Source organism: Poromitra crassiceps (assembly GCF_964638095.1).
Source record: "Poromitra crassiceps genome assembly, chromosome: 1".
In the NCBI taxonomy this organism is placed as follows: Eukaryota; Metazoa; Chordata; class Actinopteri; order Beryciformes; family Melamphaidae; genus Poromitra; species Poromitra crassiceps.
The window spans coordinates 44,875,086-44,902,269 of record NC_139623.1 but is presented as its reverse complement, the minus strand read 5'-3'; the positions used below and the strand labels follow the sequence as shown (position 1 = coordinate 44,902,269).

Sequence of the window (27,184 nt, the reverse complement as noted above, 5' to 3'; positions counted from 1 at the left end):
ACACGCTGTTTTTCCTTTCTTTAGTCAACAAATACATGTTTATAATACCGTTTCGAAATACATAGGCTATTGGCCCGAAAATGTTTGCAAGTTGGCATATGCGAAGCATTTTGGTCACTTCAAAAGTTAGGTAGGCTATACAATTTTCAACAACAACAACAACAATGAAAAACATAGGCCTAAAGCCTATAACTGTAATCATTTTTAACTTAAATTTGGTCGATTATTTCTAAATTATATTGTAATTCTCTGGCCCATATGGACTACCTTTCCCATAATCCTTAGAATATTGAGCTTGCGCAATATGTTGTCCATGGGCCTGTCTGCCAGTCGCGTCTGGTTTTGTTGTTGTTGAGGGTGGAAAAGAAAGACTTGGCTTAGTTAATCAAACCGAGCTTTTCGCATGAGGTAAGGACTACGGGATGGCGAAAGATCTCCCCTGTCTTTGACTTTACTGGCTTTCTGAGATGTTGTCTATCCACGAAAAACACAACAGCTAAGTTAGTTTTTCAGCGTTAGCTAGCAACACAGACGAGCTAGCAAAGCAAGCAAGCAAACAAACTACCGAAAGTCAAGATTATGTGCTCAGAGACATCACGAAGAGTCGTTTATACGGGTTGTTTCCTCTCTCTACCCAGTCTCTGCTTTGTGCTATGTAGGTATCTTGGCAGGCGATAGTGAGCAAGCTAACATTGACTGTTGTTGGCTATTTTCTGTAATAGTTAGCTAGCCAACTCAGGCCAGCTAATGTTAGAGATATCAGTAGGAATAATTTGCTGAAGTACACTTAAACCATTTTATAAAATGTTTTTTATTGAAGTCTGCATTCTGCCCCTTGAGATGACACTGTTATCTTTCCCTGCAACACATAATTAGGTTTGGACTTGTGGTTTGGACTATTATTATTGCTTCAATTGTCATGGATGCCTCAGACCACCTTGTTCGTAGACTTTGTATCTGTACCATAACATCTTGAAATCCCAAAACTATCAGCAACTATGGGGAAGATGCTAGGCTGTTTTTCATAAAAAAAAAAAAAAACCCACGAAACTTATGTCAGTGATGAATCAGCAAATATCACTAGCATGGAAAAATAATGCTAAACAGTTGTCACAGTCAGGTATTCACTTGTGTCAAGGCCAGAGAGGTCCAGCATATGAAAACACTGGTATTGTACTTTGAAGCAAAATGTTAGTAATATGATATTGGACAGTATGGGGACACCCCGGCATTCCGAAATGTCGGCACTCCGAAATACCGGCATTCCGACAAAATTGTCGGAATGGAGATCTGTCTCGCCATTGCGAAAGAACCCTAACCCTAACCCGGGGGACCGGCTGGAGCTAACCTCTCCCAGCCCCCACGTCTAAACCTAACCTCTCCCACCCCCATGCCTAAACCTAACCTCCTGCAGACCCTAACCCTAACCTCTCCCACCCCCCACGCCTAGACCTAACCTCCTGCAGACTCTAACCCTAAACCTAACCTATCCCACCCCCCACGCCTAAACCTAACCTCCCCCAGAACCTAACCCTAAACCTAACCTCTCCCACCCCTGTAGGCTAAATAACTCAAGATGCTATGTCGGAATGGCGGACCTACTATCTTTCGCAATGGTGAAACCTTTTTTGGAGATAAAAAGGGCCGCCTCTCCGAAAGCATAGAAGTCAATGATCGGAATGCCGACACTTCGGAATGGCGAGAGGACCCCGGACAGTATATTTGTCATATGTGTACATGTCATGAAGAACGGCCAAATTTAGAAACAAGAAACTTAAGCACTGAAAAGCACCCGAGGTGATTTTTTAAAAATCTATCATGAATATACTTAGCATTAGCCAGTGTTTCCCACAGGATTTTGAGTATTTGGACCGCAGACCCCCTAGGGGGGTTCGGGGGCATGCCCCCCCGCAAGATTTTTTTAAACATTTTAAAGTAAAATGCATGAATTTGGTGTACTTTGAGAAAGCTTAAGAGCAAAATTAAAAGGCTAGATCTATGAAGAACATGTCATCATTACTGTGCTGTGGGTTTACAATGACAAACTAAATTTCTCCCTATAGGTCAGGGATACTCAACTTGCTTTGCCACTTTCGTGAAATGATAGAAGGCGAGGGGCCTGTTAATAAACAAACAATATACATTTTTCTGTAGCGGATTGTAGGTTTTTGGGGTGTCAGCCGGAGTTTAGGCTGACAGTGTTGTGCACACTGGATAGTTAGGTTAAGTTAGTTAGGTTAAGTACATACATAAGTGCCTGGGTAGCGAGCAGATGGCGGTATTTGACAATTTAGCAGCTAAATCATAGATTATTGAAAGATATTCCATATTCCAGACTGAAATGCTATAACAGAAGTATTGGCCAGAATGACATGAACATTTATTGGACACTTATTCAGCGGATATCTTGCATGTTGCGTTCAGGTGCACTGTAAAAAAAAAAAAAAAAAAAAAAAAAATTTTTGGTCAACATCTTATTGTGGCGGTCAAAATATTATTGTGGCGGCCCGCCACAAATTCCTTTATGTATGGGAAACACTGCATTAGCAGTACTACTGAAAATGGCTGACATGGGTGTCACAACGTTTCTGAGTAAACAAAGTCAGGCACCTATAAACTGTTAGTACAGCCACTCCAGAAAGTGCACTTGCTCTGGAGTTTGTGTCCTGTCTCTCTGAACTCAGGCTTTGCTGATGAATAGTTGCATAGTGATAACTTGCTGGCCCTTGCGCTCATGTTGTTTCCCTGTCGTTGTGTTGTGGCAGGTTACTGGGTGAGCCCCTCCCTGCCATGAGAGCTGACCACCAAGTCACCAGCCCCCCCTCCTTCTGCAGTTGATGGATCTGCAGCTGGTCCAGAGATGACAGACAGCGTCAGGGCCTTCCTCCGCAATGTTGCGACGGTCAGCAGATGCACGCCTTACTCACACACACAAGCTTCGACACTAGTGACATCATGGAAGTAGTGAACAGCTTACTCACACACACAAGCTTCGACACTAGTGACATCATGGAAGTAGTGCACGCTTACTCACACACGCTTCGACACTAGTGACATCATGGAAGTAGTGCACGCTTACTCACACACAAGCTTCGACACTAGTGACATCATGGAAGTAGTGCACGTTTACTCACACACAAGCTTCGACACTAGTGACATCATGGAAGTAGTGCACGCTTACTCACACACAAGCTTCGACACTAGTGACATCATGGAAGTAGTGCACGCTTACTCACACACACGCTTCGACACTAGTGACATCATGGAAGTAGTGCACGCTTACTCACACACAAGTTTCGACACTAGTGACATCATGGAAGTAGTGCACGCTTACTCACACAAGCTTCAACACTAGTGACATCATGGAAGTAGTGAACAGCTTACTCACACAAGCTTCAACACTAGTGACATCATGGAAGTAGTGAACAGCTTACTCACACACAAGCTTCGACACTAGTGACATCATGGAAGTAGTGCATGGCTTACTCACACAAGCTTCAACACTAGTGACATCATGGAAGTAGTGAACAGCTTACTCACACACAAGCTTCGACACTAGTGACATCATGGAAGTAGTGCATGGCTTACTCACACAAGCTTTGACATTAGTGACATCATGGAAGTAGTGCATGGAGGGTACAATAGAGAGCCAAAGTCATGCCCCTTCCAGGCCCTACACACACCAGGCAGTGTCTGAAAAAATATGAATGGTGGCGAGAAACAATAATTTTTTTATCCCGTTTGAATTGTGCTATGAAGTATATTGTGCGAGATGAGAGATGTAGTTGACTGAGTGGTTTCATGCAAAACTAAATGTTACGTTTCAGTTTTACGACGAGCCGTTCACCACGATTCATATTTTTTCAGATGCTAGTTCGTATGCTGAAGCAGGAAGTAGGCGTGACTTTGGCTCTCTATGGATCCATACAACTAACACTGAGACACAGCTTTGTTTTTGGAAGGGCACAGATATAAATAGCTACCGCTATGTTGACTATCCAACTGAGCAGATTGATGTAGATATTCTAAATATTAGCGATTGGATTGTGTGTGTGTGTGTGTGTGTGTGTGTGTGTGTGTGTGTGTGTGTGTGTGTGTGTGTGTGTGTGTGTGTGTGTGTGTGTGTGTGTGTGTGTGTGTGTTCTCTAGGGGATCAAGGATTCCATTGTGGGGATAGGAAGCATCTCTAAGCTGGATGTGCGCATCCAGCAGAAACGAGAGGAGCAGCGGAGGAGACGGGCGAGCGGGGCCCTGGCACAGAGACGGGCACAGAGTGAGGAGCACAAACCTGACAAGTAGGCAAAAAGAAGAGCCAGAGCAATCTAGTAAGAGAGTGGCGTCAGCCCAGGTCCAAAATGCGTGACTCGGTAGCCAATGAATAGCCAGGAAGGAGCCTCGCGCTACATTTGAATGCTAAAATAAAGCTGATAATGTACAATTTGATTCTTTAAACGTCGGACCCTTTCAAAGTACATCACAAACTGTCCATTTTTCTGCAACTCGACAGCGCTGCTTAATCCAGAACCTTACAAACTGGTCCATTGGAGTGAACAGAGATGTCACGAGTCTTCTATATACATGGCAGTGTTTCCCCTAGAAAGTTTTTCAGGCCTGGAGGGATTTCGAAACGTAGCCGGACCGCAACGGCGGGGGCCCTCGCTGGCGACGCTAAACTTTTAGCTAACCTGTTGGCATCTATGTTGGCAATGGCATCCCAAGTATCATCATACTATTATGGGATGCGATGTGAACAGTTGTATTATGGGATGTGCGTCTCCCAGGCAACGACACACGTTGACATGTTTTGGAACAGCACTGCACGCTGGCACAATGCTCCTAAAAGCAAAATGCTTATTTTTTTGAATTATTTGGCATCTTCTATTACTGTCAACACCAGTATTGTTGTATTGTAATAATATGCCATAAAGGTTTATTGAAATTTGGGGGAGAGCGAGAAAAAAAATCTTAAAAAAAAAAAATCTTTTTTTCCCTGGCCTGGCGGGCCCGCCAGGCCTGTAGAATGGTAGGGGAAACTGCATGGCTCTAAGGAGAGCTAGTGCTCAAGCCCGACACGCACAGGGAGCGAATCTTGACGCACGTCAAGATCTGCCCCTATAGCGCACTGCAAGCATCAGATCTGAAATGTATACACCACAGAATGACAGAACATCACTATTTGGGGGAAAAGGCCACTAATTTATATGTAATCAGGCACAATTGACCGATAATAAAAAAAAAAGTTGTCCTGTCATAAGCCTCTTCTAAACATGAACTGTGGATTATAACCGTAGAATCAGGTCCGACTATCTGCCGCAGTTACCCTGCTAGACATGACTCAATAAACCGCTTAATCACTTTCTAAACATGGGGAGAAGCTCCGGCGCGGTTTGGAGCACAGTGCTGCTGCCTGGCTACTGCAGAGGAAAGGTAGGCTACAGAATAGGCTACAATTCTCTCCTCTGGATCAAATTATATGTTTCGAATGCATTTATTCCTCTAGTATTCTTCTCAGAGATCGACTTTGCAGCGGGAAATATAGCCTATTGTGTTCGGCACGTCATTCTGGGCAAGCTTGGGATAGAGGCTGTTGGATCATCCTACCTGTTTCCCATGCAGAGGGGGAGAGAAAAAAGGCAGCGCTGCGGGCAAAAATGATGCAATTCTGTCCAAACTTAATCTAATCTCATCATGACATCCAGGGATAGGCTATGTTTTGCTAGCCGATGTGTTAAGAACATTATTGTCACGTTGTAGTCTTGCTAGTGTAGCGTATTAATGCCTGCTGTATTTAAACAGGGAGCACGGTGGCTCAGTGGTAGAGCTGTCGCCTCGCAGTCAGAAGGTCCTGAGTTCGATTCTCGCCTGGGACACTGTGGGCGCTGTGGTTGTGTTCCCCCCCATATCTTCAGTGCCTACTGCCCAGGTGGGGTATCTCGTCGTAACGGCCTTTCTGTCTGTGTGGAGTTTGCATGTTCTCCCCGTGCTCCCCCAGGGGGGTTCCTCCGTATATAACCCCCCCCCATTAAAAACATGCAGAAGATCAGATCGTCATCGTCATCCGACCAGTGACGACAACATCCGAAGTCGGTCCCCGGGCGCTGTACGAGAAAGCGACCAGTGCTCCTGGCCTGCCCCCCGGAGGAAAGGACAAAGCCAGGATGGGTTAAATGCAGAGGACAAATTTCACCGGCCACCGTCAGCATGTGTGTGTTGTGGCCCTCCGTGCATGTGTTGATTGTAATCGTGTGACAATAAAGACGGGCTTGTCCGTCTGAAATCGTGTTCTTAAACTGCTGTGAGATTTGTTTGAGGAGCACTTATCGAGACAGCGACGACACGGGGATGGAAGTGGGCAGAGAGGGAGGGGGGGAGACAGAGTCCTGCGCGGGTCTGATTTTCAAGACCCGGCTCCGCCCGGCCCCGCGACGTGTAATACCGACCCCGCTCCGCAAACCCACACATATGATCAAACAGTACCGCAACCCGCCCCTCCCCGCAGACATGAAACCCGCGCCCCGACCCGTAGGGGTGGGACAAAATATCGATACTCACGGTATCGCGATATTTCCACTTGCGATACGTTATCGATACACTGGCACCAAGTATCGATATGTTTATTTAAAAAAAAAATAATAATAATAATAATAATAAACAGGCTAAAATATTATGCTGTGTGTGGTAGTTGAAACATAGTTTCAAGTTGACGTTTATTTATGTTTCTAGTTGAAACAAAAACATAAATACTGTAGGCTACATGAATGGAAATGTTTGATCATTAATATCTACTTTTAGAAATGATATACGTAGGTAGGTAGGTTATATAGGTTTTCTTGTTTTAATAATAATAATAAAAAGACTTAATGTGTAACTTTTCCTCTGTGGTATCGAAAATGGTATGAGTGAGTGAGTGAACTCTGAGAGAGTTCATGTCAATTCTGCTAATAAATACATAATACCTGCTTCTTGCCTTTTAGGGGTATTTTTTTCTCTTCAGTTACACAGATATCGTGATGTATCGTAGGTTAAATTTCTTCCAATATATCGATTATCGCAGAATCGCTGTATCGTGATAATATCGTTATCGAGGGCCAAGTATCGTGACCATATCGTATCGTGAGTTACTCCACGATTCCCACCCCTACCAACCCGGAACCGCATATACTGTATATAATAACCGTTAATCTGCAGTGCAAACATTTTGTAGTGACCCTAACGAAACTGCCACGGGAGGCGAACAGCAGTCTTTCTGGCCGAGACTCGTCAGCTGAGGTACGTTAATTAGCTTTTAGCAGCTGCTAGCTGACTAACCAGCTGGATAGCTCTGCTATCAGACACACAGACAGTTACAGCAAGCAAAGTGACTTACCAGCTATTTCTAATATGTCCGGTATAATCCATACTGCCTTTATGATCGCTGTTGCAGGAGTAAATCCACGTTGGGATTAGGGATGGGAATTGATAAGATTTTAGCAATTCCAATTCCATTTTCGATTCTGCTTATCGATCCGATTCCTTATCGATTCTCTTATCGATTCTCATTGGGCAAGGGAAAAAAAAGAGTACAAACGGGTTTATTAACATTAATTTTCTTTTATATTATTATCATTATAATTACAGTATGTATTCTTATTCAGCTCTGAGATCAGATTGCTCTTTTCAATCCCATACCAAGCAGGGATCAGTGTGTCTGTTAAACTGGCTTTGTTTGGGTGTTTGTATTTTGGGTTGAGCATCTTTGTCATCTCCCTATAGAAAATATATAGTGGGAATGAATGAAACAGAACTAGTGGTTAGAATGACAACATGCAACTTTGACATTTTTCTTTAGCTGGCATGTCAGACAAACTAGCCACTGCTCGGTGACATTCGTTTACCCTCGCCTCGGTCATTTTACTCTTCCCTGCCTGGGTGAATGGAGGGGCTAGAAGTGCGCAGCACAAGAAGTACTCACTGCAGCCTCTGACCCAGAGCGACTACCAGCCTCTGAACCAGTCTGACTCTGAACGTCATCATCCTCTAAATTAAATGGATGGAAATGGAGTATTGGTGAAATCTGGTTTACGCAATGAAACAAATGGCACAAACACTAAACACACAATAGACAGGGTCTGGAGGAGCGCTGCTGTTAGCCGCGCTGCTGTTAGCCACGTTATCGTCACTCCGTAGCACATCAGAAATGTGACATTCCTCCAAAATTATTGCATGCTGTGTGGACAAATGTTTCTGCATATTGCTAGTATTTCCCCCCTTTGACGAAATAGAGGTTTTGCAAGCATTGCAAGTGGCACTGTGGTCATCGTTTTGCTTCTGCCTAGATGCCATGGTGGCTGCGGTCTAAACAAAACAAGGCTGCGTTGCGTGCGTGTCGCAGCGTGTGACGTCATCGCGCATGGAATCGATAGTGGAATTGTTAAGGATTTTGGCTAACGATTCCAAGGAATTGATCCACTGCGACCCAGTTCTCAACAAGAACCGGTTCTCGATTCCCATCCCTAGTTGGGATGAGACCTCTCCACTTTCACGGTATCCATCCATGACATGTTGTTGCCTGTTGCTATGAAAACAGCCAGTGTGTATGGTACTATGGTTGTAGTGGAGGCTAACGTTAGCCTATTACAGTATCTGTCCGACTCGTATTGTCTCCAATCAGTGTCAGTTTCAGTTCAGTTTTTTATTTATTTATAGTGCAACATCACCCCAAGGGGTCTCTGTACACTTCACAACAAAGCAGTTCGGAGTATATGACACAAACATATGCACAATACACAAGCCTATGCAGAGACAATCAAATAGGCAAGAGTAGCACAGAGTAAAATCTACAACAGAAAACTAGAAAACATCAATAGATGGAGGAGCCATAATGCACAGAGAAAAGGTGGGTTTTGAGCCTAGATTAAAAAATATCAATAGTGTTAGCTTCTCTAACAGTCAGGGGAAGAGCATTCCAAAGACACGGGGCACGGTGTGTGAATGCTCTGGCCCGACTGTTTTTTTCTTGTACCTGGTGACTGTCAGGTAACCGGCATATTGGGAGCGTAGTGACCGTCCCGGAATGTAGGGTTTAACTAAGTCGGCGAGATAGGATGGTGCGAGTCCATTCAAGGCCTTGTAGGTCAGGAGGAGTACCTTGAAATCGGCCCTAGCCTGTATCGGGAGCCAATGCAGGGCTATGAGTGTAGATGTAATATGATCGAATTTCCTTGTTCTGGTAAGGACTCTAGCTGCTGCATTCTGAACTAATTTAAGACTGTTGGTTGTAATTAATGGTAGACCAGAGAAGAGTGAATTACAGTAATCTATTCTTGAAGTGATAAAAGCATGTATCAGTTTCAGCATCCGTCAGTGATAAAATCGGGCGGATCCTAGCTAAGTTGCGTAAATGGAAAAAAGCAGATTTGGTGGTGTTTTTGATGTGTTGAACAAAGGATAATGATGGGTCAAGAACTACTCCTAGATTTCTAACTGTCGGTTTTTGGGAAATTAAATAGCCATCTAGGTTTATGGTTATATTACTAAACTGGTGTCTATGTTCTGATGGGCCGACTAGCAGCATCTCTGTTTTGTTGGAGTTGAGGAGTAGGAAGCTTCTACACATCCAGGTTCTGACTTCAGTTAAACAGGTTGTAAGATTGAGAAGGTTGGAGGAGTCGTTGGCTGTAATAGGGATGTAGATTTGAGTGTCGTCGGCATAACAATGAAAGTTTATGCCGAATTTTCTAAAGATGTGTCCTAGGGATAACATGTATACACAGAAGAGAATGGTACCAAGAACTGAAGAGATTCAAGATTTTCAAGATTTTGAATCTTGAATCTCTTCAGTTCTTGGTCCTTGCCGTGTGGAACACCATATTTGACACTTGAATGATCAGACATGGAGTTATTAAATACTATACGATGTGATCTGTCGGATAAGTATGAACGAAACCAGTCAAGAGCTAGTCCCTTGATACCGGCAAGGTTTTCTAAGCGATCGAGGAGGATGGCGTGGTCGACCGTGTCGAGCCCGGCACTCAGGTCAAGCAGCAGCAGAACAGAGGTCCGATCTGAGTCCATAGCTAATAATAGATCATTTATGACTTTGACCAGTGCTGTTTCTGTGCAGTGGTGGGCTCTGAAACCAGACTGAAAGCTGTCAAAGAGATTGTTTTTTGAGAGATGGCCTGTGAGCTGACTGGAGACGACTCTTTCGAGCAATTTGGATATGAAGGGGAGGTTAGAGATTGGCCTGTAGTTAGCTAAGATACAAGGGTCCAGGTTTGGTTTCTTGAGTAGTGGTTTGACTATGGCTCTCTTGAAGATTGAAGGAACAGTGCCTGTGTTCAGAGACTCATTTATAATGTGGAGGAGTGGATTACTTAATATAGGAAGCAGCTCTTTAAAGAGGTTGGTGGGAATTGGGTCTAAGAAACAAGTGGTGGACTTAGAGCTAGCAACCAATTTATCAAGGGTATCCTGGTTAATTACATTAAAATGAATTAGGCTGCTGCTAGCTTGAAGAGTGGGGGACCTGTGAGACGGAGATTGAGGCGGCGCCGTGGAGAGAAGTGTGGCCATGCTCTTGACCTCTTCTCTGATCGACTCTACTTTGTTGTTAAAACATGGATGGAGGGGCGACGGGAGCAGTTTTAGTGAGATTGGCGATGGTGTCAAATAGAAATCTGGGATAGTTTTTATTGTTAGTTATCACTGTAGAAGAGTAGTAAGTATTTTTCGCTAGCCTGAGAGCATTTTTGTATTTGCGCAGAGAATCATCCCATGCTATGTGAAATACCTCAAGCTTAGTGTTGCGCCATTTGCTTTCAAGATGTCGACACATTCGCTTATGAGCCCTGGTGTCATCATTGAACCACGGGGTGATGTTCTGAGACGTGCGCTTTCTGGACTTTAGAGGGGCTATTGAGTCTATTGCATTATATAAAATATTGTTAAAATTGTTTGTAAAGCTGTCAAGAGGGCCAAGATAGTTAGGGGCGGCTTTAGCTCAGGCGGCTTTAGCTCAGGAGGTAGAGCGGGTCGGCCAATGACGCAAGGGTTGGCGGTTCGATCCCCGCTCCCTCCCAGCTGCTGTCGTTGTGTCCTTGGGCAAGACACTTAACCCTCCTTGCTCCCGATGGTGTGTAGGCACCCTGCGTGGCAGCCTGCTGCCATTGGTGTATGAATGGGTGAATGTAGACTATCTACTGATTGTAAAGCGCTTTGGATAAAAGCGCTATATAAATGCAGGCCATTTACCATTTACCATTTATTAAGGGGGCTAATAGCGATTGGTAGAGAGTACTCAAGAGCCAGTTTGGCTGTCAGAGGTGAAGGGCATCTGAACCGTAAACTTAATAAAGGAGTGATCAGAAACTGAGGGAGCAGTTGGAGACACTGATAAATCTTGGACAGACATACCACACACACACACACACACACACACACACACACACACACCACGGACCAAGACAAAATCAATTGTGTTACCATTGCGGTGAGTAGGATCGGTGACAACTTGAGTAAAATCAAAGGTTTCGATAAGAGATATAAAGGCTTTGTTGAGGGAACAGGATTTGTCATTAAAATTAATATTAAAATCGCCAACGATTATAACATGGTCAGCACGAATTACTAAATCTGATACAAATTGTGAAAATTCCTCCAGAAAAAGGGAGTAAGCCCCAGGGGGGCGATACAGAACAGCAATATAAAAAGGCAAGGCACGTTGACAAGATAGCGGTAAAGACATTATTAGTATCTCAAAAGATGCAAATGTCACGTTTAGTTTCTGATTAAGTGGATGATTAGATTCATGAATTAGGCTTCAATTAGGGGTGTTGCGTTGTCTGCCGACAGCCAGGTTTCACACAGTCCCATCATACCAAGACTGTGTTCCTGTATAAGGTCGTTGATTAAAAGTGATTTTGAGTTGAGTGACCGTATGTTAACACATTCACTGCCAACAGTTTTTTCAATACAGTAGGTAGCTTCTGCCAAGGGTTTTTTTGAGGATACTGGCTCATCTTTCAAGAGCCGAGGATTATTTTCTGCTAGGACTTTGTGAACACAAAATATCTCAAAAGAACTAATAGAATGTGTGCTTTCTCTGTCTAAAAGAGTTAGTTTTTATCATGTTCTGTTATGTAGGCATTAGCAGTTGAATACAGCATGGTTTCAGCGTCTGAGAAGGAAAGCTGAGAAAAATGCATTTTTGTGAAATTCGATAGAACAGGCAGAACAGTCACTTTAACCATTTATTTTTGGCATCAGTGAGACATCAGACATCTAAACAATATAGTTCTGAACAGTAATTTCCTCCATAACAGCACCCCCACCCCCCTCTCCTTCAAACTCCTCCCTCCGTGGGTGTGTCTCTGGTGGCTTTGCAGCGTGTGTCACATGCGAGTCTCTGCTGCCTGTCTGTGCTGACTGGCTGCTGGCGGCCGCTCGTCGGGCGAGTCTGGATCGGCTCGTTCGTTTGTTGTGAGCTGGGATAAAGCTGCGTGCGATTCTGGGCTTTCTGCTGTGTGTTTCAAAGTGTGTTGCACCCAGAGTCTATTTTTGGAATCCCCCACCGTTGTGCGCCAGCTCCCAGCGCCAGCGCGAAAGCGTTTTCGCCAAACCATTTTCATGAGAATGGATTCCTCACGCTTCTTCCTGCTGTTTTTGCTCGGCTTTCTCTAGTCTGGAGAGCACTGTCGCCACTTTAGTGGGTCGGTAAAATAGGTTATACACATTCAATAGCTCCCATATTTTTATAGGAGATGTAAAAGGGTTTGATCCACGTCCCACCGTAAAAAAAAAATTTTTTTTTTTTTGACGAGTTAACTCGTCAAAAAAAAAAATTTTTTTTTTTTGACGAGTTAACTCGTCGACGGCAGTCAACCGCTGTTTTTTTTTGACGAGTTAACTCGTCGACGCAGTGAACGTGTTAAGAAAAACAATTTTAAGCTTATTGGAGCTGACAGTATTAGAGTTGGACAGAGGCATAGGTTTAGACAGAGGAACAGATGCTAGATTGTCAAAATTGATGTAAATTCCGGACTATAAGCCGCGGCTTTTTTCCCGTTTTTTGGCCTTTTTTGCCCCCTGCGGCTTATATAACGGTGCGTCTTATCTATGGATTTTTTCCAAAAAAAAAAAAAAATCTCTCTTTTTTAGCACTCTTTCTAACTATAAATCCACTTCTGTTTTAATTTCCTCTCTTGCCCTCTTTTAACAACATAACATAACATAACATAACACAACACAGGTAAGCAGAAAGAAAAAGACGAAGCAATCACGCCATGAATGAGGAAATGACTCACCTGCTGGAGGCTGGAGATACACGCTTGGGCTAAACTTTTACTCCGTGAAACACTATCGATTAAGTCCGACATCGCTCAGAGGTTTTGAGCAGCTTGAAAACAAGTTTGAAAACGTGCAGAAGTCCATCCACTCACTCACTAAAGAAACTAAGGCAACCGTGAACAGAGTTTATAATGCGGAAAAGCGCATCCGCGCACTGGAGGACAAAAACAACACAGTGAGTCCGAAAATGGATAAAATGCAAAATCGAAACCCTGCACACGCAGGTTGATGACTTAATCAGCAGGAGTAAAAGAAATAGCATTCGCCTGATCAATGTAAAAGAGGAGCTGAGATTGGTGACATGGACGCTTTTGTGGCAAAATCCTGTGTTACATCCTGGACCTGAAGGAAGGCGAGAAACCACCAGAGGTGGACAGGGCACACCGGGCGCCTCGGCCACGTCCAGACCCCGGCCTGCCACCGAGGGCCATCTTCATCTGCCTACTCCGCTGGCCCGACCGTCAACTCATCCTCCAGGCTGCGGGGAAGAAGCCCCTCACCTGGGAGGGTACGCGCTTTTTCGTCCCTCTCCGCGTTGGTGCAACAGAAACGCGCAACATACAACAGCATCATCGAGTCAATGGATATCGCTTTGGCGTACTGTACCCAGCGAGACTCGTCATAACCAGACCGGACTATCTTTAGCACTCTTTCTAACTATAAATCCACTTCTGTTTTAATTTCCTCTCTTGCCCTCTTTTCACCACACCGCGGACACTGTGTGCCCAGCGGCGGAACAAGAGCTCAAAGTGAAACTGCCGAATATCTTTTGAGTTGGACTGGTCAATAGTACTGTGAGTAACTAAAATAAAAAAATAAAAAACGGAATTCTCTCTTCTTTAGCACTCTTTCTAACTATAAATCCACTTCTGTTTTAATTTCCTCTCTTGCCCTCTTTTCACCACACCGCGGACACTGTGTGCACTGTAAAAAAAACAAAAAATACCACAATGTGTGATTTTGTCTGGGGATTAGTGACCTGACTTTTGTTTTGTTGAAATGTTAATAAATGGGAGCTTCCCCAAACAGCCATCTGTTTCCCGACAATCCCCTCTGTGCACGAAGCCTTACATATGGTAATTAAACATCAAAACACCCGCGGCTTATAGACCGGTGCGGCTTATAGAAGAAAAAAATAGTCACCTTTGAAGGTGCGGCTTATAGACCGGTGCGTCTTATAGTCCGGAATTTACGGTAGTGTTACATGTGCGTCGATCAACCCATCTATATGTAATATGAACTGGGATTCTAACAGTAAACACAGACAAAATGGGAAAATGAACCGGAGAAGTTGTTGGTGTTATTACCAGTAAGGGACATGAGGGGGCGCTAGCTTTGGAAGTGTTGGACTGAGGTGACACCGGTGAAGAAGAAGGAGATTCCGGGAATTCTTGGGCATGTGACGTCAGTAGTCATTCACGTGGGGGGGACGCAGCGGAATGGACGGCGTGCTGTAAATTAGCAGCCAACATTTTGCTACCCAGCTCATTTGGGTGGACTCCATCGGTCCTAAAAAAGGAGCGGCGCTCCCAGAACAAGTTGAAGTTGTCAATAAAACCAATATTGACAGCAGGTGGATTTGAGCCAAGTGTGAAGGCTGAGGATCCTACTGAAACGCTCTATTCCACGGGCCATAGTAGGGATGGGACCGGAGATATAAATGGACTTGCCACAGCTGTTTAAGTAATTGAGAAGGCAATTGAAATCTGCTGTGGTCTGCACGGACTGACGACGAGCAGTGTCATTTGACCCCACGTGGACTATAATGCGTTTAACGTAGGAGGGGAGTGAGTGGACCAGCCCTGGGAGCTTTCCAAGAATGATGGGGACCGTAGCACCAGGGAAGCAGTGAGTGGCGGTGTTAACACATTGAGTGCCAAGGACGTCTGTGGACGTCCTAAAAAAAAGTAACGAGAAGTGCCAAGGACGTCTGTGGACGTCCTAAAATCATAATTCATATTATTCCATAATTCTGCTGTTTAACACGTTAATTGCCAAGAACGAGTTGAGTCGTCAAACACAATCCAGCTGTTCACTGCCAACGACGAGTTGAGTCGTCAAAAAATATATATATATTTTTTTGACGGTGCTACGTGGATCAATGCCCCCCGCGTCTCCTATGGAGATATTGGAAGTATTGAATGTGTATAATCTATTTTACCGACCAGCTAGGTGGCGACGGTCCTCTCCCGACAGAGATAAAGTCAACCAAAAGCAGCCGCCTCCCGCGGCTGCTTCCTCCAAGGAAGGAAATCAAGGAAATGGCTTGGCGATTTTACAGTCAGAAACGAACAAGCCTCATTCTCATACTGTAGGCGGGGACGCTTTCGCGCTGCTGCGGTGGGGGGTTCCAGAAATGGACTGTGTGTCAGCATAAAGCCTAGAGTCGCACGGGGCTTCATCGGGGCTCTCAAACCCAAGAGATGAGTGAGACCTATCCACACTCGCTGCCAGGGAGGCAGGCTGCTCAAACTCGCTGCCAGGGAGCGACGCTGCTCAAACTCCCAGCAGCAGAGCACTCACTTGTGACAAACGCAGGCTGAAAGCCACTAGACACGCCCACGGAGGGAGGAGTTGAAGGAGAGGGCGTTCGTTTGGATGTCTGATCTCTCACTGATGCCAAAAATAAATGGTTAAAGTGACTGTTCTGGCTGTTTGATTGAATTTCACAAAACTGCGATTATCTCAGCTTCCTGTCTCAAGACGCTAAAACCATGCTGTACTCAACGGCTAATATCTACATAACTACTAACTCTACAAACTAACTCTTTTAGACAGAGAAAGCACACATTCTATTAGTACTTTTGTGAACTTTGTGTTGACAAACTCCAAGCAGAAAAGAATCCTCGGCTCTTGTAAAATGAGCCAGAATCCTCAAAAAAACGGCTTGGCAAAAGCTACCTACAGCAAAAAAAAAACGGCTGGCAGTCAATGTGTTAAGGTCATACCCAGCCAGTGAGCATGAATCCCTTCAAGGGATCACACGGCGCCACCTTAAAAATCTACACGGGAGCTGCGCCACCCTAAAACCTTGGCGCTAGATCCTTTACTTTGTGCAGGAGAAAGCCGTGATCAAAGAGACACCGATGCATGCTGCAGCCAGAGCCATATAGATTGCTCTGTCTGCAGCTGACAGTTGGCTGCGATCCGCGCCCACAACTGAGCTCCTCTGCGTCTGTCTATCTGTCTGCATATAGTTTCTCCACACGATTCCCTGCCAGAAAGGCAGCACCCGACGCCGAACAGCCAAACCTTTTCCTTCAGTCCCGTTTGGCATTTCCTTGTCGCGCTGGGATCCGCCCGGGGCAAAAACGGAGGCTGCGAAAATAGACTGTGTGCGTGTGGGGAGGAGTTTGCAGCTCAGGGGGGGAGAGGGGGGGAGAGGGGGGTGGGGCACGCAGGCTGCACAGAACTACACCATGTCACTACATCAGAAAATATTAGCTAGAGTCAGTGAATGTGCTTGAAATTAGAGTGCAAAAAGTATTCATAAAAGTGACTTTATCTTGAAAAGTAAAAAAAGACAGCAGAAAACCCTTGAAAGTGCTCTTCTTTCAGAGGCTGTCATTTCATAATGGAACTGTCTAGAAACAAAATTTCTTCTTTGAAAGAAGCAGGAGTGTCCAATGTTTCATTAGAGTCCAGCCCTGTCCATATAGCCCTAATAGAAAAAATTCTATAGCTGTTTTCAACTGAATGGAAGTGAATCTGGCACAGGCTCCAGACAATTTTACTGAAGCGCTGTGGCACTCAATGTAGAAGCGGATGTTTCTAATGATGGAGTCCCCAACTATTACTGAGGTTGGAGGAAAAAGGGGACGGGAGACGATGATTGAATGTTTTCCGATCACCTTGACTCCGCAGCTGAGTTTTGAATGTTTTGTGCAGTCCATATAGCGTCACACAATGCACGGTATGCGCATACTTGAAACGATGCCGGTTATGTAAACAAAGCGGAAAACGTGTGTCAGAAACTTTTCTCCTCTTCCACTCAGACCAGCTGCCAGACACACCCCCTGCCAGACACACCCCCTGCCTCAGTCTGAGTGCAACAGAAAAACATACATGGCTCATACGTTGTCGTTGTTCCACCCGCCCCCGTCCGCATTGAGTTCATTGATACCCGAGGCCCGACTCACCAATTTACAGAAGTGTATTTTTTACCCGCACCCCGTGGTTTTTTGAGGGTACCCGGCGGGGCCCCGCGGAACCCCGACCTGGTGCAGGACTCTGGGGGGGGCTCACGGTGCAGCCACATCTACGCGTCGTTTGACGCGGGCTGACGCTTGGCTGTATGGACGCTCGTCGCTTGGTGGGCGTGGAAATCCGGAAGCATCAGCTAGCTCCCAAGCTAGCTGCTGCTAGATTTACTTTGCTTCTTTGAAAATTGGTGTTAGAGAGGAAGTGGAAGAGGACAGGAAGGGTAGGATAGGTCCTAGGACGAGCTCAATTGGCTAGCTTTGTACTTTGTCAAACTCCACCCCGCCCCCTCTGTTGCCCACTGTCGCTTCACAAGCCTGCTACGCGTCGTCTGGTCTCCCAGCATGCTTCGCGAGGCGTCGAGCAGCATGTTCCAATACCAAGTGGATGGGCAGCAGCCTCAGCCCGCGTCAAACGACGCGTAGATGTGGCCGGGCCGTCAGAGCACTTTGGTCGCTGCTGGAACCTCGTTTGACGCTCCAAAACTGAAACAGGTTCTGAGTACAAGCGTCAAGGCAGTTTGATGCGCGTCAGAATGCTCTTGGTGCGTGTTCGGCTGTTTAAAACAATGGGTGGGCTTCCAAACGCTGGGATCTTGACACTCCCTGTGCGTGTGGGGCTTCAGCCGGTCTGTTCAGTCAGTGCATAATATTCTGTGGTGATTTAATGTCACATTGGGTTGTTCTTTCTCTCTCTCTCTCTCTCTCTCTCACAGTGAACCCAAATTAGCCAGTAGGATTTTTCAATGCTGTGCCTGGAATGGAGGAGTGTTCTGGGTAAGATGCTTTGACATATTGTACCGTCACCGTGGTTACAGTCAAGCCAATTCAGCATTGAAGCATTTTATGATGACCGACTTTTTTGTTTGTTTGCAGAAGCACTTAACGTGTTTATCTCATCATTTTCTCCCCCAGCTCAGTCTGTTTCTCTTCTATCGGCTGTTTATCCCCCTGCTGCAGACTCTCACGGGGAAAATCATCGGTATGTATGTCTGCCGGTATGCATGTCTGCTGGTATGTATGTCTACTGGGCACCTGTGCAGGTTATCTGGCCATTGGTGCGAAGCGGTCAGTGAAAGAGGCGTTTTCCTTTCCTCCAGGTGACCCCTCCCTGCATGGCAGCGTGTGGTCCTGGTTAGAGTTCATCCTGACCTCGGTCTTCAGCGCCCTCTGGGTTCTTCCTCTGTTCGTCCTCAGCAAGATAGTCAACGCCATCTGGTTCCAGGTCAGCTCCTGCTTTGCTAGACCTTGATGTTGATCACCAGAATCAACGTATTCTCCGAGGACATTTAACAGAGATTTGTCTTATCTCCCCCCTGGCAAATTGAACGATGTTGAGACATAGTTAGGACTCTATTCCGAACAGTGCAAGACTGTATTAGAAAAACGTTGCGTTGTTTTTTGTGATTTGCGTAGAGTGACACACTAATACCCCCTTTCAAACTCAGATTTTTCCCAGGTTGATTTTGTGTTTGAAAGGGTTAACACGTGTTGAAAGGGTTAACCCATGTTGAAAGGGTTAACCCATGTTTGAAAGGGTTAACACATGTTGAAAGGGTTAACCCATGTTTGAAAGGGTTAACCCATGTTGAAAGGGTTAACCCATGTTTGAAAGGGTTAACCCATGTTGAAAGTGTTAACCCATGTCTGAAAGGGTTAACCCATGTTTGAAAGGGTTAACCCATGTTGAAAGTGTTAACCCATGTCTGAAAGGGTTAACCCATGTTTGAAAGGGTTAACCCATGTTGAAAGGGTTAACCCATGTTTGAAATAGTTAACCCATGTTGAAAGGGTTAACCCATGTCTGAAAGGGTTAACCCATGTTTGAAAGGGTTAACCCATGTTGAAAGAGTTAACCCATGTTTGAAAGAGTTAACCCATGTTGAAAGGGTTAACCCATGTTTGAAAGGGTTAACCCATGTTGAAAGAGTTAACCCATGTGTGAAAGGGTTAACCCATGTTTGAAAGGGTTAACCCATGTTGCGCAACTCGGCTCGGCGACCAAGGGTAAATTTTAGTGTGAACGGCACCACCTGGGTTGCTCACAACCGGAGCAAATCTCATTGGTTATGAATGGGGGCACACTGACACAGCCAGCTGTCGTAAACATCTGTAAAACCGATAAAACCAATGCAAACCAACACAAAGCAATGGCTAGTCTGCGGCGTAGACAAAAAAATAAGTAATGTCCGCACACCTGCAATGGCTAATGGGGATCCTGATAAACTAAAGCTAAACCTTGACGCTCCCGTTTGAAGTTTTCTTTTATTTGAGCGTGACGTTTCGAGCCACACAGGCTCTTCCTCAGACGCTTTTTTCAGAAGGCGATGTCTTCTTCTGTGTTGTAGGACATAGCTGACTTGGCATTTGAGGTGTCTGGCTGTAAAGCGCAGCCGTTCCCCAGCGTCAGCAAGATCATCGCAGACATGCTCTTCAACCTCCTCCTCCAGGCACTCTTCCTCATTCAGGTACGCTCTTCAACCTCCTCCTCTGGGCACTCTTCCTCATGCAGGTACATTTGCACGCCATGACCCTTAGTTTTCCTCGTGCTTTGAAAACTGGCCGTGTGTGTGTTAAGTTTACCAATACTGTCATATCACACTAGTATACTACCGTAAATTCCGCACTATAAGCCGCACCGGAGTATAAGCCGCACCTGCAAAATTGCCTGTTTGTTACATATATAAGCCGCACCGGACTATAAGCCGCGGGTGTTTTAATGTTTTTTTGTTTTTTTTTTTTTATTGTGTTTTAATGTTTAATTACCATATGTAAGGGTTCATGCACAGAGGGGATTGTCGGGAAAGAGATGGCTGTTTGAGGAAGCTCCCATTTATTAACATTTCAACAAAACAACATAACACAACACCACCTGTGTTTTTTTTTACAGTGCACACAGTGTCCGCGGTGTGGTGAAAAGAGGGCAAGAGAGGAAATTAAAACAGAAGTGGATTTATAGTTAGAAAGAGTGCTAAAAAAAGAGAGATTTTTTTTTTTTTTTTGGGAAAAAATCCATAGATAAGCCGCACCGGACTATAAGCCGCAGGGGCCAAAAAAGGCCCAAAAACGGGGAAAAAGCCGCGGCTTATAGTCCGGAATTTACGGTACATAGGTTACTCAGTGTTTCCCATAGAAAGTTTTTCAGGCCTGGGGGTTTTTCAAAACGTACCCCGACCGCAACAGTGGCGGTCCTCGCTGGCGACGCTAAACTTTTAGCTAACCTGTTCGCATCTATGTTCGCAATGGCATCCCAAGTATCATCATACTATTTTGCGATGCGAACAGTTGTATTATGGGATGTGCATTTCCCAGGCAACGACACACGTTGACATGTTTTGGAACAGCGCCTCACGCTGACACGATGCTAATAGCAAAATGCTTATTGTTTTGAATTATTTGGCATCTTCTATTACTGTCAACACCAGTATTGTTGTATTGTAATAATATGCCATAAAGATTTATTGAAATTTTGGGGAGAGCAGGGAAAAATAATTATTATTAGTGGCCGGGCCAGCGAAGCGGCAGGGCCACTTATTGTATTTGCCTTTATTATTTTTCTTCCTCCCGGGATGTTCGACTTCCCATGGATGAAAACTAACCAAACTTTGCACAAAGGTCCAGTCCCATGCCAAATGTCTTTGACACAAATTTGGGGCCAATAGTCCTAACGGTGGCACTACAGTGACCGTCTAAAGTTTAAAACTTTGAAAATTCATAAAAAATCAGGCATACGTGCTACGGCTTTGCAACTTTCACCGAAATGTGCGCCTAAATGAGGGGAAACTTTTGTACAATGCAACCTATGGCCAATTATGAAGTCTAAAGACTGCAAAACTGCAAAAACGAATTAAACCCTACTCCTCCCACATTTTTTCTTCAAACGACACCAAACTTCAGCATCTGCATCGTTAGACTGTCCTACACAAAAGTATCAAAACAGATTTTCGATCGGTCAAAAATTGAGCCCACAGTGCATCAAAACGTTGAATTCTGGCCCCGTGTATAGCCTAATTACCTTAATTACCTATGGCAATTAGGTTGTATTTGTGATTTCATCAGTCAGTCAAGCAATTGTGATGCCATCACTGATGTCACTCGAGCAATTGTGATGTCATAATAGCTCAAAGCCTTGAGACTTGCCCAGCCACGACCCATTGCTGCACAGCAGCCACTTTTTTGGCACGTAATAACTCCCACAATTTCTGCGCCACATAGACATGCCCGAACTCAAAACATGCGGCTTATTGAGGACAGGTGTGCTATGACTTTTCTAAGGGTTTGGTCAAGCGGTTTGGCACTTCTTTTGAATGGACCCAGACCCGGCCGGGTCCGGGTCGGAACCTCGGGTATTCGGGGGGTCGGGCATACCCAAAGACCTCTAGCTCAAAGCCTTGAGACTTGCCCGGCCACGACCTATTGCTGCGCAGCAGCTATAATTATTATTATTTTTCTGGCCTGGCGGGGGCATCGTTGGCCTGCCGGGCCCGCCAGGCCTGTAAAATGGTAGGGGAAACACTGAGTTACTGCTGTAATCTGATTCTCTTCACCAAGGTCAGAAAGCCATGCTGTTCATGTGCAAAGTGCCCTTAACCGCGTTGGTCAAAAAGTAAAGCAATTTTGGGCCTGTCGTGTATATGCAAATGATATGTCAATCTCACCAAGAGGCTTTTGGGTGCAAGGGTGGCAGCCTTGGTGGAGGGGTATTAGTTTGAAGCACACCATTTTCTGCCTGCAGTTGGTGATGAAGAGGCAGTTGTGATGAACAGTTTGTGATGAACAGAGGGGCCAAAGACGCTCAAATTGCCCTTGCAAACACAATCTTAGTGAGTCTGACTGGTTTATGCTGTGCTCCTCCAGGGTATGATTGTTAGTCTCTTCCCCATTGATGCCATTGGACAGATGGTTAGCCTCCTCCACATGTCTCTGCTCTACTCCCTGTACTGCTTTGAGTATCGCTGGTTCAACCATGGTGAGATGTTCCATCCATTTCTACACACACACTATTATTGTCTTCTTGACCCCAACGTTGTTCTCAAACAAAAGAAGTTGTGATTTAAATGTGTTTGTAATTATGTCATCTTAAGGCATTGAGATGCACCAGCGGCTGTCGAATATTGAGAGGAACTGGCCTTATTACTTTGGCTTTGGTTTGCCCATGGCTCTGTTGACCGCCCTGCCCTCCTCATATATTATCAGGTAGGACTACTAATACCCCCGACTATTCAAACACATCTTCTGCTCTCTGTGCTGAATCCCAACAGACAACAGTCACTTCCACAGTGGTGCAAAAACACAATTTTTAAAACACGATTTTAGACGGACAAGCCCGTCTTTTATTGTCACACGGTTACACATCAACACATGCACGGACGGCCACAACACACACATGCTGACGGTGGCCGGTGAAATTTGTCCTCTGCATTTAACCCATCCTGGCTTTGTCCTTTCCTCCGGGGGGCAGGCCAGGAGCAGTGGTCGCTTTTCTTGTACAGCGCCCGGGGACCGACTTCGGATGTTGTCGTCACTGGTCGGATGACGATGACGATGACGATCTGATCTTCTGCATGTTTTTAATGGGGGGGGGGGGGTTATGTACGGAGGAACCCCCCTGGGGGAGCACGGGGAGAACATGCAAACTCCACACAGACAGAAAGGCCCTTACGACGAGATACCCCACCTGGGCAGTAGGCACTGAAGATATGGGGGGAACACAACCACAGTGCCCGCAGTGTCCCAGGCGAGAATCGAACTCAGGACCTTCTGACTGCGAGGCGACAGCTCTACCACTGAACCACCGTGCCCCCATGTGTGTGTGATGTAAAGCATAATGTGTAATGTTCCAGCTGCCCCCTCTCTGCTGCCCCCTCTCTGTAGCCTGATATCACACGGAATTGTCAACTCATTGCACTCATTTCCATCTCCCAGTCTGAGATTGCACTCCGTGTTCTTTTTATGACAGGGATCCCCGTATGTGCTACGTACATACGTCCAATGCTCGTTAACGCCATATCTCAGGAACGCCTTGATGGCATTTCTTCATATTTGGCTCAAGCGTCCACTGGGACTCGAGGATGAAATGATTCGATTTTGGTGGTCAAAGTTCAAGGTCACTGTGACCCGACGACTGCCCGTTCTGTGCTCGTTAACGTGATGTTGTCAAAACGCCTTGAAGGAGTTTCTTCAAATTTGGCTCAAATGGCCACTTGGAATCCAGGATGGACTGATTCGATTTTGGTGGTCAAAGGTCAAAGCTCAAGGTCACCGTGACCTGACGGCCATCCGTTCCATCAAGGAAGGGGGCGGGGCGGGGCGGGGCGGGGCTAGGTAAAAGGGGCCATAGGGATAGGAATGTCATAGAGAGTCTGGATTTCGAGGGGTGGGTAGTGAGAGTGGCTAGGGGTGTCGGTGGTGGGAGTGGGGTGTGGTCAAGGAAGTGGGCGGGGCTGGGGAAAAGAGGCCGTAGCTAGGGATAGGACGGTCATAGAGAGTTGATGTTCGAGGAGTGGGTAGGGGTCGTGGGCTAGGGGAATGTGGGAGATGGGAGGAGGCATGGTGAGGGAAGGGGAAAGTGGCCATAGCTAGGTCATAGGTAGTTGGGGTTCGAGGGGTAGGTAGGGGGACTGGCTGGGGGATGTGGATGTTTTTTTTTGGTTTAGGGGTAGGATAGGGGTAGGACCATTTTCCATGTTGAAAATGATTAGCCGTGTTGTTGAGGTACCCCCAAACATTGCCTAAAGTGCCCTCAGGCTGAATGGCCACACCACTGTGCCATGGGCTTCAAGGTGTTTGTGCTTGTGCAACTCGACTCGTTGGCGGAGGCATACAACCACGATGCGGTGTTGCTAGTTAAATTCCAAACAATGTCAAATTCTGAGATGACAGTCGGACCTAATTATAATGTTTCTTGCATACTACTAGACCTCGTTTTGAAATGTAGAAAGTATAGGAAGAATGTAGAATGTCTTGCAACATCCTCTAGCAAAGGAGCGAGGAAATCACACATTTTTTGATGGTCGTGTGTGTTTTTGTCTTTTCTACATAGTGGCTGCTTGTTCTCCATCCTCTTCCCTCTCTTCATCATCAGCGCTAATGAGGCCAAGACACCAACAAAGCTCTAGTGAGTGTCATCTCATGCCAGCATGAGTGTATTATCATGACAACATGCGTGTAATATGACAACAAGTTTAAAAAAAGAGCTGTTTATTTGAGTCAATCACCACATCACTGTGGGACTCCATTCTTTCAGCCACTTCCAGCTGCGTCTCTTCTCCCTGGTCGTGCTGATCAGCAACAAGCTGTTCCACAAGACGGTGCACCTGCAGTCGTCCCTGACCTCGTCCGCCTCCTCCGAGAAGCTGCCATCTCCCCACGCCTCCCCCACCCGTCAGAGACTCCTGCCCACCCAGTGACGGACCCCCCTCGCAGTTTACCACCAGCAGAAGGAAGGCATCAGAGTGACTGGCGAGCGGCTTCGCCTCAAGTGTCAAAATGTGATGCTTCGGGAAGGATTTCACTTTAACGGAGACGGCGCGCGGTTACGGAAAAAGGCTTTACATGTGTTTAATCTACAGCCCTTTGCTTATTCATTCGCTGCGCCCACCAGATACATTTTCAGCAGTGTGACAGAAAGATGCCCTGTGCCTCACACTCAAAACACACACATTGTATACTCTGTTCTTTTCTTTCTTTGTCTTTTATGTATGTATGTATGTATGTATGTATGTATACATACACACACGCACACACACACACACACACACGCACACACACACACGTATAATGTGCCATTTGAGTACCCCACATTTAATCAATTACAGCACAAGGATCATCTTGAGTTTTATGAATATGTTAAACCAAGTTGATGTGACTAAAAGGGGCATTTGCTCTGATTTGAAGGCTCTTGTTTGCGTTCAGAAGCAAAGCACAGTCATTGTCATGTTTCATGTACCCCCCCCCCCCCCCCCCCATGTTGCAAGTGACATTCCTTCCTCACAGAGTGAATGCTTTCTCTCGCACATTAATATTGATCTGTTTCTCCATGCAGATCCTTCAGAGTTCCACACAGATAACCTTGTACAGTTCAAAGGCTTTTTTTTTTTTATCCTGCAAGTGCTTTGTTTTTAGTGGATTTTACAAGTCGGCAAGGGAGCTGCTAAACATCCTGTCATACGGATCGGTGAACCTTACTAACCGAATCAGATATGTAAATCACTTGTGTTAGCGTGGAGACAAAAGATTTTCCTGGTATTTTAATCCTGAATGAACACCTCAATGAAGTAATGTGAGGTGTTGCCGTTCAGGGGCTGATCCAGGCAGAGGAAAACTGTATTTAATATGAGCATTTTGAAGTGGGTGTGTATTGACTAGGTGAAGCTACATGATGACTCTGTTGCTGGGTCAGATGACACTGCCAAACCGCTTCATCTAGGTTTTGTTTGATTCACTTATATAACACCAAGTCACGTAGCTGGAGTCTGGCGTTCCCTTCAAGGAAGATGCAATGGGGAGATAGCCTTGGCCCCCAAGAGCAGAAGCCAAGTTGTCTGTTCAGACCGCGGGCCTCTGGGTTTTTCTGCTGTATATAATGTTAATGCGTTCCGATTGTCCGACCAGAAACCCATCGTGAGGCGACCCCGGCACGGGGCCATGTTTTTGAAACCACGGTATGTAATTATTGTAAGAAGTGCATAGTGTTTTGTGCAGACTGATGTTTGTGAGTGAGGTTTTGTAAAAGTAATACGTCTAATTTCAATAAAATTGGTCAGTATTCAACATTTGGACCAGTGTGTTAAGCTTCTCCTAATCCCCTTTTCTATTTTTTTTCATTCATTTTTTTTGCTGCTATTGTGGAGAGAAGACATGGGTTTCAGCTGCTGAGCTCACCAAGGAAAAGATGAATATGACAGTGGTGGTGGTCACATGACTGAAACACAAATGTGAACTAGTGTTTTGACTGGGGATTTGTGAGAATTTGTGCTGAATTGTTTTACATCTGACCTTGATTACATAAATCCGTGTCAATCTGTAAGTCAGTGATAAGTTCCTGTAACAGAAACTCTAATATCCAGAGATAGATAGTGTAGGGAAGTTGTAGCTTCCACTTATTTTGTGCTGTACATGGCAGTTGAACAGAGAATCAGAGAGAGAGATGTAGACCAAGAGGAGTGCACAGAGCGAGCGATAGACTGGAACATTGCTTATTTATAGTTTAACGTATGACATCACAGCAGCAAGTATGACATCTTTTTTTTTTTTTTTTCTTTTTAGAAACGAGACGTTTATTATGTAATCAAACTTTTAAACAGAAATCAGCATGACAAGCTGCCAAGACACCTGCAGAACACCTGGATTCAATTAGACAGTCTGGTGAATATATCAAAACTGGATAATAGACTACCATGGCAGTCTCATGTACGGCAATGAAGATTTTTGAACCTCCAAAGGGAAATGGGAAGGAAAAAAACACGATACTGTTGGCTTGAAAGATAGTAGGTCCTATTTTTAAGTTGCCTGTGAACAATGTAGACAACTACAAATCAAATCAAATCAAAACGACGACTACAAACAAACTGAGAAAACACTATCTCAGTTAAATTGACGCATTAATACAATCATGTCAGAATCAGAATCAGAATCAGAAAGACTTTAATGATCCCCGG

General features: G+C 45.3%; 1 protein-coding gene across 1 annotated transcript; it reads left to right on the top strand.

The window, feature by feature from the left end:
* The first annotated feature begins 299 nt into the window (after window positions 1-299).
* Window positions 300-26,262, top strand: ei24 (EI24 autophagy associated transmembrane protein). The gene is made up of 11 exons (XM_083648674.1): window positions 300-408; window positions 2,766-2,902; window positions 4,150-4,295; window positions 18,242-18,302; window positions 18,441-18,507; window positions 18,626-18,750; window positions 19,874-19,993; window positions 22,383-22,494; window positions 22,610-22,721; window positions 24,568-24,642; window positions 24,772-26,262. The coding sequence occupies exons 2-11, from the start codon at window positions 2,861-2,863 to the stop codon at window positions 24,932-24,934; spliced, it is 1,023 nt and encodes a 340-aa protein (XP_083504800.1). The 5' UTR covers window positions 300-408; window positions 2,766-2,860; the 3' UTR covers window positions 24,935-26,262.
* The last annotated feature ends 922 nt before the right edge of the window (window positions 26,263-27,184 follow it).

Coding starts and splice junctions, on each gene's coding strand:
- ei24 (XM_083648674.1), top strand. CDS start 2,861: ATGACAGACAGCGTCAGGGCCTTCCTCCGCAATGTTGCGACG. Junction 18,303..18,440: donor GGAATGGAGGAGTGTTCTGG/GTAAGATGCTTT, acceptor TTTCTCCCCCAG/CTCAGTCTGTTTCTCTTCTA. Junction 19,994..22,382: donor AGGCACTCTTCCTCATTCAG/GTACGCTCTTCA, acceptor GTGCTCCTCCAG/GGTATGATTGTTAGTCTCTT.